Source organism: Hylaeus anthracinus, unplaced genomic scaffold (genome assembly GCF_026225885.1).
Source record: "Hylaeus anthracinus isolate JK02 unplaced genomic scaffold, UHH_iyHylAnth1.0_haploid 11985, whole genome shotgun sequence".
Lineage (NCBI taxonomy): Eukaryota > Metazoa > Arthropoda > Insecta > Hymenoptera > Colletidae > Hylaeus > Hylaeus anthracinus.
In genome coordinates this window covers 708,638-718,868 of record NW_026534333.1, presented here as the reverse complement: position 1 = coordinate 718,868, position 10,231 = coordinate 708,638, and the positions used below count along the sequence as shown (strand labels likewise).

Below are 10,231 nucleotides of genomic sequence, written 5' to 3'. Positions count from 1 at the left end.
ACCTTCGTCGATCTAGAGGTTCGATACGTCTCAATTTTTCATTCTCAAGTTTTGTTGTACTATTATTTTTGTTTCCATTTCTATTTGTTACAAATATGTTAACATTATTCAATGAAAAAATAATAAAGCGCACACTCGATGCAAGTAGATGGAGATAGCTGTCTGTTAATACTAGTTAATGCGTCTACGCGTTAACACGGAAATCTCAAAGCAAGAGGAAGAAGGATCAATAAAATCCTGTTGTACTTTCGCGCATGACGGAATTTATTTTGCGAATTTCTTAAGGTTATGACAGGGAGCCGTGCTAGAAAATCGTGTCACGCCAAACGTGACAAGTAAACACCGTGGTAGAATTACATAAATGCAAAACGATGTTCGAAGGTGCTATAGCGGCGTTCTTGAATAGGTTTCTGGGCAAATACGTCGAGGACTTGGACACTGAACAGTTCAACGTTGGTATTTTTTCCGGTGACACTTGTCTGACTGATCTTAAATTGAAACCTGAAGCTTTGGTAAGCTAGTTTTTCTTCTGCTCAACATGATTTTTTTAAATTTAATAAAATAATCAAAGAAAAGTTGATCCTAATTACCTGTGACTTACAGTATCAGCTTGGTCTACCTATCCGAGTAGACGTAGGACTGGTAGGAAAGATAGTTTTGAAGATACCATGGTCCGGATTGTTTTCTCAACCCATTGTACTTTGTATCGAGGTAGGAAATCTGTTAGTTTCAAAATTTCTTTACAATGTCGATAGTAATACCTTGATTTCGACTTCCAAGGATGTATATATAGTAGCTGTACCTGCTGCTTATGGTACATACAATGCAGAAATACAGAAGAAGCTGATGAGAGCAGAAAAGAAAAAGATATTGGAAGATTTAAAGGAAGATGAAGGGTACAGAACAGGTGATTCATGAATTTAGAATTAATACATTCGTTGTGCTACTCCCATAGGATAATCTTTAACATCTATAATTACTTTCAGAATTATTCGATAACTTATTGGCATCCGTGACAAAAAACTTTCAGATTTCTATAAATAATGTACATATTAGATATGAAGAGAAGCTAAACGAATCTCTGTGCGCTTGCGGTATCTGTATTCAAAGTATATCCGTGATGACCACAAACAGGTAGCCGTCGCTTTTAGTTAATCATTTACGTTATCCTTTACTTGTTGTTATTGAATTTTTAAAATTTTAGCAAATGGAAACCTGGTGTCTGCTCGAGTAACACGAACACGATTTACCAGTTGGTACGAGCAGAATCGCTGAGTGTATATATGGATCACGACACGGAATCTTCCCTTCCGAGTAATAAGTACGATTGGGATATATCTAGCTTTCTAGAGTGGAAAGAAACGATGCATAGATCTCTACAAACTTTTGGTATGAGGAACAAGGAATTTCAATTTCGTGAGTATACAAACTTATGTTTTCCTTTCTCTTAATCTTTGAAAAAAATTAACGATACTGTTTTCTAGTTTTAAAGCCTTTTACGGCGAAGATAAAAATAATCATACATAAAGGAAACGAGGCGCAAACATCTCGTATGTTGGTCGATATTGTTCTTCATGATGTAGCGATGCAAGTTTCGGAAGCACAGTACATTACTTTTTGTCATCTTTATGATTCTTTGTTACGCGCAACTATTAATCGGTAATATACTCGTAATTTATCTTATTTTAAATTCGATGCAACTTTATCTAACTTAATATTTTTTCAGACCCTATATTAAATATCGTCCAAACGAAACTGTAAAAGAAAATCCATCGGCTTGGTGGAAGTATGCTTACAATTCAACGTTAGAGTACAACGTAAAATCGTACACGTACGCAAGAATGATCGAACATAGGAAGAATTACAGGAAGTACAAAGAGACATGTTTGCAAAGTTTACTTCGACCGAACGACACCGAGTTGAAGTTAGATTTACAAAAATACGAAGATTGTTTGACGATATTGAATATAGTAATCGCTCGAGAGCATGCTAGACAAGAATTGAAAAATAAAAGTATCGAAGAGGAATGTCAAAATGTGAATAGTAGCGTTGCGGTGCAAAAGGTCATGGAAGATACACAAAATTCGAATACAGAGAATAACGAGACACGAGAAACTAACAAATTGTCTCACCATAATATTAATACCGGATCCACGAAAAAAACAAAATTAGAAAAGCTACTGCAACCGATCGGTAACATTTGGAATGTTTAGAATGTTTAGATAATGATACAAACTGAATGAGTACCTTAAGAATAACGGGAGTAATTACTAATATTTTGTTTCAGATTATAAATTCAATTTCACCTTAGCAAATTCTTGTTTGAGTCTCTTAACCAATGACAAAGAAATTCTCGTTATAACTATAACTCAATTTTTGGCAAGTATCGAAATACAGCCGACACTATCCGCTTTCAAGGTATCCGCTCGAGCTGAGAGTTTTGTAGTCGAAGGAGTTTCCTTGGATGGTGATCTAGTACCCCTAATTACAGTGGACAATGTTTTAACAGGTACGAAGATGATACTTTTCTTTTATACGATCTATCTGAATATTTGATTTATTCGCGTAGGAAATGTATCGACCAATTTCTTGGCGATAGACTTTGAGAAAAACGGAGAAAACGTGGATCCAACTTTCGATGTGTCTATAAAACTGGAACCAATCGAAGTGACCTATTATCACGTAATAACGATACGATGTAAAAACATACGTAGATGTAATTTTATCATAATTATCTTTTATTTTATTTCAGCATGCCACTATGGAGATTATTCAATTTTTTAAGTTGAATAATGCAAATATTCAAACTACAATTCTGTGGGCATATAAATTATACGAATACATAAAAGGAAATTTCCTAATTCTGGTAGACAATATTGTTTCCCAAACTCTCCGAATTAGTTTCAAGATAGATATCAAAGGACCGTACGTCATATTTCCCGAGTACGGATCGATACAGAAGTGAGTACGATACGTGACGTTCGTAAATGTATAATTGTGATTGGTCTTTATCATAACGCAAAGGGATTTTAGAGGTGGACATATTCTTATTGTGGATTTTGGTAACGTGAGCGTGTCTAATGAACTTCAAGCGATCAACCTGCAACTCGAGGATGCGACCCTTATGGAATTGGAAGAATTACTTTACGATAGAATACACGTTATATTTTCTGGAGCACAAGTTTTATGCTGCCATTCGGGTATGTATATTTTCTTCGCGAATATTCTCTACAGCTCTGATATTTATACTCAAAATGTGGTCTTGGTTACGCTACAGGAGACGATTGGAGATCAGCTAGGCAAAGAAAGGATTCCGAACACCATTTTATACCAAAGATACAGGCAAACACAACTATCTCATACAGTATAAAGCCGGAATACCATCAACTACCAAGGTATTTTTATTATTTTCAATTAACATGGAATCAAATTTATTGCAATTTTTCTTTGAAATTTTTAGAACTAAAGTGAACGTCTCGATTTCGAGTATAAAATTCAATTTATCGGAAAACAAGATACAGTTGATCATTCATTTCTTGAATTCATTATTGTTGACGTATCAACAAAATGTTGAAAAATACGATAACGATTTAGAACGGTATGTTTCCAAGAAGAATTTGTATAGGAACATCGTGTCGATGAAAGAACTGAAAAATGTGCAACGCGGCGTATGTCTGCTTTCGGTTGGAACGCTGCAAAATAAATTTACGCATGTTACGAAGGAACTTTTGACGAATAACGTGCAGAAACAGAAACTCGATAGGTAACGAAGTAAGATTAAATACTAACGTACGAGATATATTTTATAATATTTTACCGAGTCACCAAATACTTAGCCGGTCATAAACATATAAAATATTTGAAACTTATTTTACGCACCAGGAGCGTCGTATCTTCCGAGGTCAGTGAAGAAGACTTGGAATTACTTTCAAAGACTATTAATTTATCTGGATTCGACGATAATATTTCCCCGTGCAACCATATTAATTTACTATTGAGATTTGCCATTGGAGAGGTGCTTTGTATATCAATATGCTCTATTTAATCTTATATAATTGTTATAAAATAATTTCACAATATTCTAATAATGTGATCAAACGTTTAGTTATCGGTTCACTTGGTAAGCATAAATCATGGAAGAGAAGAGCCTTATTTAAACTTGAGGTTACACGCATTGTATCTTGAAACTGCGATAATGCAGTATGGCCCTGCTATACAATTTGGCGTGGGATCCGTTCTTTTGGTAGACAAAACAAATGCCGGAGTAACAGGATCGTACTTGGAATTAATATCTACCGAAGAGCCGCACGAAGTTTTTGTTATGTCATACCGTAAGGTACTTTACAGAAGACTTAGAATTATTATCTTTGCGTCAAATTTTTCTAAACGAACATTTCCTCAGGTGAAATCGAATTGTCCAGATTTTAAATCCCACTTCAAAAGCATCGAGCGATCTCTCATCGTAAACATATTGAACATTAACGTCAATTTTCACAGGCCCGCGCTATTGAAAATAAAAGAATATTGGTACAACTTGACCGAGTAAGTATTCGATACTTGATAAACGTGATTTGTTTCGATGACAAGTATTGATTTTTTTTTCAGGATTGTCGAAGACAATGATCTTTTCAATTTCGGGGGAAAGGTATTCCATAACATTGTACAGTGGAAAACGAAAGAGGACGATCCACCGATTCCTCCTGGTACGGTTCGATAAAAGTAAAGTAAATGTCGTTCGTTTTCAAATTTTTGTATCGCTTTGTCCTCTCTTAGGCGCAATTAAACTAAATTATTCTGCGAGGCTTAGCGCACTCGTTCTCAAATTCTGCGACAAAGACGTGGATTTATTAGAAATTCAAATTCAGGGATTGGAGAACGATTGCATTTACAATGCCAATGAGAGAATGGTTTTACGCGTACATCTAAGACATTTGTCCGTGGAAGATTTAAACGAAGAGACTCTTTATTCAAAAGTGAGTTTCTAATTTACACTTTGAATTTTTACGCTTCGAATGTCACACGTCGCTCAACTTACTATGTTTTGTTACAAGCTCCTCACGACAGACGAGGATAAAGTTCTCGATCTAAAGTACGTGAGGCATATGCCAAGACTGTATACGTGCGCTGACATTGACACGAATCAGGATGACGTGATGTCGGATGGAACATTTAAACTTTCCATTGGAAGAATCAACTGTGTAATTATTTCTAAAATACTCCACGATTTAAAGGTACGCACTCATATTCTATCAAACTTCCAGAGTACCGATATTATAAATCTTATTTATTTCTACAGTATTTTTTAACACCATTCACTTCAACGTATTGTTCGCGGTTGAAAAATTATGTAATTAACAAGTTGATAAATGGCATCAAGGAGTTCAAAAGAAGCGCGACAAAACTACATATTTTTATCGATATTCAAGGTCCGATATTTCTTCTACCGCAATGGAAGGATGTTTCGAGCAGTCTTCTAGTACTAAACACAGGTTTTAGCTCCTGCATATAATCTATGATTTATGATAAATCATCTACAAGTTTTTGTCAATAAACATTGACGTTTATATCGTAACTTTTAGGTGTTCTATCGGTTGAAAATTTTTTCAAAAAGGTCGAACAATCTGTTCAAAATAATAAAATACCTGGCAGCGATACGTACCAGTTAATAATCGATAACATACTGGTGAAACTGAAGAACATGACTATATCCAGAGCGATTATGACGCTTAGTCGAGACCTAATAATTCAAGTAAAGTTCAATACCTTCTAAAGCTGCGATCGTATACTAACTTAATCGACAGACGTTTAAATACATTTCTTCTCGTAGGAACCAATCATCGAACCCGTGCATATTCACTTTGACATCAAGAGAAAAACTGAATATCGCAGTGCGATGGAGTTTCAAACGTATGGTTTATTTAACGTACAAGGTTCTGTGGATACCATATACGTTAATTTAAGCCAGAAAGATCTTAAATCTATTATATTGGTGTGGAAAGATAATATTTCGAAAATAATACCATTCAAAGATGCGTATGAAAATGAAACGCAGACTACCATGGAAAGACAACAGAAGAAATCTGATCACGACGACGCGATGGTGAAAAAGTTGGAAGATTTTCTTACTCACAATGAGAATTCTGTGTGCGAAGTTAATTCGAAACTTACGCTGGATGGATTCCAATTGAATTTATTTTTAGATTCGGAAGAGGTACACGAAAAACTTACTTTCAATTCTTACTAACTATCTAACCGATTTCTTTCGATCGTAGGTACTAAGTTCTCCAGTTCGTGATCTGAACCGTGGCTTATGTAGGCTAGTATTCGGAGAGATGATTGTTACGTATGCATTCTACAGCGATAAAAGTTTAAAAATGAAACTGTCTCTGCAAAGTTGCATTCTACAAGACACGCGGAAAGATTCTCATGTTATAAGAACGTTTGTATTCGTACAAGTATTCTATTCTCTTTCATTTTAACATGATTCTTAATAGTAACGTACTCGTTCTCATTGGAGGATAATTCAGTCGCCTGCGAGACTAATAGGGGTACAACCAGAATCCTGCATATCCGTTTCAATGTCGCCTATCGTTGATATTGCGTACACTTGTGCTCCAGCTGGAGAAAAATGTTTCGACGCGCTTATTCAAGAAGTTAGAGTAAATTTATCCGTACCATTCGTGATGCACTTAACACGATACATCATGGACTCCCTTCCAAGCGAACAGATCGATGAGGGAATCATCAATCATGGGTACGAAGGCAACAATCAAACAGCAGTAAGTGATCGAGTTTACGTCGTATCGAATTCATTTTAAGCGCGACTATTTCGAGTGTTCCCGAGTATTTGTTTGGTGACGTTAAATTTGGTTTTTCAAACTACATTTGTTTTAAATCAAGAGCAGGGACATAACCGGTGCAGAAAGAGATAGATTAAAATACGCACAATATTTTAAGGAAGAACCAGGTATTTACGCACATTTAACGCTGTTGCTTTAATTGTTGTTCTCTTTTATGTTTACACCGTGTAACAGCTATCGGTTAGAGGACTATGAGACTGGAGTTTGTAATGTTACTTCGATATAATTATGCATGCATACTGTAATTTATCAATTGTTGAGAGGTTGTACACGTACAATTGAACAAGTTTCCTGTATGATATCTAGATGCTTCTATATCCGTGAGGATACACAAGCCAGAGATCTTATTCTTCGGAGATCTGAAAGCAAACAACGCACACGTGATTCTACTACAAGCGGAAGTGACCATCGAAAGTAGCAGACACAGCTGTTCATCGTCGATTGTCTGCACTCTTACGGATGTACGTGCTAAAACGAGAAGACAGGAGAATTATTCGAAACACAAGCCGTACTGGTTGCTGTGTCCCTGCGACATAGAAATTTGCAGGAAAGAAGAAGCGCCTGAATGTAACGTTCACTACACCGTCGCCGTAAACACTATTAACGTTCACTTCTCTGCAGAAATTGTACGCACATTTATCGATGTGAGTGAAAATAACGATTAAATGCTCGTTGAATTTTTGGAAAAATGTACATCTACCGAAAAATGATACGCGTACTGTTCTTAGATATTAAACGAAGCTACAAATTTTGGTAGCATTAACTCGAAGATAGAGGAAAAGTTTCCGAATCAAGATTCGAACGTTCACACTAATTTATGGACACCAAAGAAAATATCAAACGTACCATATAAGAAGCTGACCGATGGTAAGCGTTCTGACACGACTGACCTTTGTTACGAGTACTCCCTTCGAATTATACTTTACAGATGATTCGCATTTAGCTTGCGAATACAGCGACAGAGTGGTGACTTTTAACTTGAAGCCATTAGTAATTTGCTTGCTATTGGAGATCGAACATTTGACGGAAAGAATTCCTGTTATAAAAATAGAGAGTATAGTCACGGCTTCGGTGAACGATTGGTTCAACGACTTCAATTTTGAATCCAGTATAAAACTCCACGCGTTTTGTTATAATGCAGACTACAAAAATTGGGAGCCTCTAATCGATTTGTGTTCGGAGGATGACATAAACTATAGACCATGGGAATTAACGATAAAGGTAAGTATTCTCCGATACGAACTTAAAATTCTCTTTTCTACATATTTATCTTTGAGTAATCATCACTTCGATTGCATGTACAGATGCGCCATGGCGAAGCGTTCATGATAAATTCCAGTTGGACCGATCCGTATCAGCATATAAAACAGGATGCATTGAAAACCAAAAAGAGAAGTCTTAGAAGCACCGATCAAGATATCACGGACATGGTTTTCATAACTCCAGATAATTTAACCGTATCGAAACCAAATGGTACTTCAAACGCGGTTCTATAATTAACTATAATTAACGAATATATAAGTAAAGTAAGCATCGATATTTTAGAGACAGAATTATATTCAACGTACGAAGAAGATTCCGATACGGATGACGACGAAAGGCAAAGAAACTTAACGAGAACGTCTAATTATTTATTTAACAGTAACAGTAGCGGAGAAGAAGATAGCGAAAGCGATGATTCTAGTACAAACGAGGACGAAGGATTGGAGTTGACACCGGAATGCAATGCAGATTCTTGTGAGAATCTTATAATGAATTTTATAATTCCATCTATTCTTCCATTTTTTTTTTTTTTTTTTTTTTTTTTTTAAAAACAAAAATGTTTATTTACAGTTGGACCTCTTGGGCGGGAATCAATAAAATCAAACGATTTAGCAGTTTACATTACCATATCTGCAGAAGACAAACTCAACGTTGTAATTACCCCTAATCTAATAGCCGTAACGGACATTGTTTTGAATGCATTTCAACAAGCTACGAGTGGAATACCAATAGTACTTGCTAATACTAAAAAATTGAATCTACAAAATGATATCGGTCACGATAGTCGCATAGAGCTTCTCGCGGAAGATGTTAGTACACACACTTCGAGTAATATACGAGATATCGAGGAGAATGCTGTTCCTGGAATGATTTGATTTTTTATTTGGTTCTAGGAAGATGATAAAAATGTTACTCGCGTTATAGCGAGTCAAGACTTTCGTGATCTTCATTCACCAGCGAGTATTCCCAGCAGTCCGGAACCAGAGATACAATCTGGTCGCGGTAGTCCACAATGGGCTGAAAACGAATTGGATTTCATTGATCCAGATATAAATCTACAAAATCGTTCGATGCCAATCGAGGAGATATTTCAAAATGATTCATCGATCAGGATATACAAGACAATCACTGGAGAAGTATTACGCGTCAGTTTTAAAGGTACCGGTTTTCTTTTATGTACAAATTTATCGAGAAACAATTTGCCTCGAGTTTCTGATTATATCAACAGAGTTTGACGATATATTGGTATACTGTCCTAAAAGAAAAGGTTGCAATTTGATTCCACTACGACCTATCAGACACGAGGTTCGCTATCATTTAGTCATAGAAGCTACAAATGACAATTATTTGAATCGTACAATTACCGTGCGATCTCCCCTACAGGTAAAACATCTGATATTAGTTTACACGTTTCGATAATATTTCACACTATTTTGTACTTTGATTACAGTTTCGAAATGAAACATCTTACGCGCTGGGTCTTTACTATAAAAAGTCATTATTGGATAAGCTAGGACTCACGGGTATCGGCAAACCTACGAATCCCTTTGACGATAACATCAGAATGACAATCATCGAACCTGATTCTACTTACAGTATTCCTTTATATATAGCTTATCACCTCCCTATACACATACTGCCTGCTTATTTAGAGTAAGTGGAAGTCTAGAATACACGCAGTGCGACTGTGTGCATGCATTATAATAAAAAATATATTCCAGAAAGTACCAAGTGAGCGAAGAAGGAATTTATTGGAAAGAATTGAATACGACGATGAATTTAGCTAAGGACATCTGCTGTAAAATGAAAGAAGATGAAAATCAATCTGTATTTTGCGTGAAAATCTCTTACAATGAAGTTCCATTAACGACAAGACCAAGTTGTCAAGTACCGAACTACTTAATAAGTATTCACTCCCCTCTTATTTTCAACAATCAACTACCATTCGTTATAGACGTCAATATACCTTCCATCAACTATGAACTGAAAATTGAGCCAGGAGAAAAAATTAATATGCATTCATTGAATTGTAACAACGATATTCAATTTGTCTTTAAGGTGTGTACGTTAACATAAGAAATTACCGACTGGAATTACGTTAATAAATA

At 35.8% G+C, this 10,231-nt stretch overlaps 1 protein-coding gene across 1 annotated transcript in view; it reads left to right on the top strand.

Annotated features, from left to right (window-relative positions):
- Positions 1 to 264: 264 nt before the first annotated feature.
- Positions 265 to 10,231, top strand: part of LOC128886953 (intermembrane lipid transfer protein VPS13C-like) — a 15,172-nt gene continuing 5,205 nt past the window's right edge. Inside the window, exons 1-35 of the mRNA XM_054142249.1 lie at positions 265 to 512; positions 604 to 711; positions 781 to 907; positions 987 to 1,134; positions 1,205 to 1,416; positions 1,485 to 1,659; positions 1,727 to 2,193; positions 2,288 to 2,509; positions 2,570 to 2,682; positions 2,753 to 2,961; positions 3,034 to 3,200; positions 3,278 to 3,395; positions 3,461 to 3,763; positions 3,883 to 4,015; positions 4,106 to 4,336; positions 4,403 to 4,542; positions 4,606 to 4,703; positions 4,774 to 4,973; positions 5,052 to 5,231; positions 5,297 to 5,489; positions 5,580 to 5,749; positions 5,828 to 6,211; positions 6,273 to 6,439; positions 6,518 to 6,779; positions 6,901 to 6,967; positions 7,167 to 7,504; positions 7,589 to 7,727; positions 7,789 to 8,081; positions 8,165 to 8,333; positions 8,406 to 8,597; positions 8,694 to 8,932; positions 9,017 to 9,281; positions 9,352 to 9,506; positions 9,574 to 9,776; positions 9,845 to 10,181. Coding sequence (XP_053998224.1) covers positions 372 to 512; positions 604 to 711; positions 781 to 907; positions 987 to 1,134; positions 1,205 to 1,416; positions 1,485 to 1,659; positions 1,727 to 2,193; positions 2,288 to 2,509; positions 2,570 to 2,682; positions 2,753 to 2,961; positions 3,034 to 3,200; positions 3,278 to 3,395; positions 3,461 to 3,763; positions 3,883 to 4,015; positions 4,106 to 4,336; positions 4,403 to 4,542; positions 4,606 to 4,703; positions 4,774 to 4,973; positions 5,052 to 5,231; positions 5,297 to 5,489; positions 5,580 to 5,749; positions 5,828 to 6,211; positions 6,273 to 6,439; positions 6,518 to 6,779; positions 6,901 to 6,967; positions 7,167 to 7,504; positions 7,589 to 7,727; positions 7,789 to 8,081; positions 8,165 to 8,333; positions 8,406 to 8,597; positions 8,694 to 8,932; positions 9,017 to 9,281; positions 9,352 to 9,506; positions 9,574 to 9,776; positions 9,845 to 10,181 — 7,065 coding nt within the window. The 5' untranslated portion in view covers positions 265 to 371. The remainder of the gene's footprint in view (positions 513 to 603; positions 712 to 780; positions 908 to 986; positions 1,135 to 1,204; positions 1,417 to 1,484; positions 1,660 to 1,726; positions 2,194 to 2,287; positions 2,510 to 2,569; positions 2,683 to 2,752; positions 2,962 to 3,033; positions 3,201 to 3,277; positions 3,396 to 3,460; positions 3,764 to 3,882; positions 4,016 to 4,105; positions 4,337 to 4,402; positions 4,543 to 4,605; positions 4,704 to 4,773; positions 4,974 to 5,051; positions 5,232 to 5,296; positions 5,490 to 5,579; positions 5,750 to 5,827; positions 6,212 to 6,272; positions 6,440 to 6,517; positions 6,780 to 6,900; positions 6,968 to 7,166; positions 7,505 to 7,588; positions 7,728 to 7,788; positions 8,082 to 8,164; positions 8,334 to 8,405; positions 8,598 to 8,693; positions 8,933 to 9,016; positions 9,282 to 9,351; positions 9,507 to 9,573; positions 9,777 to 9,844; positions 10,182 to 10,231) is intronic.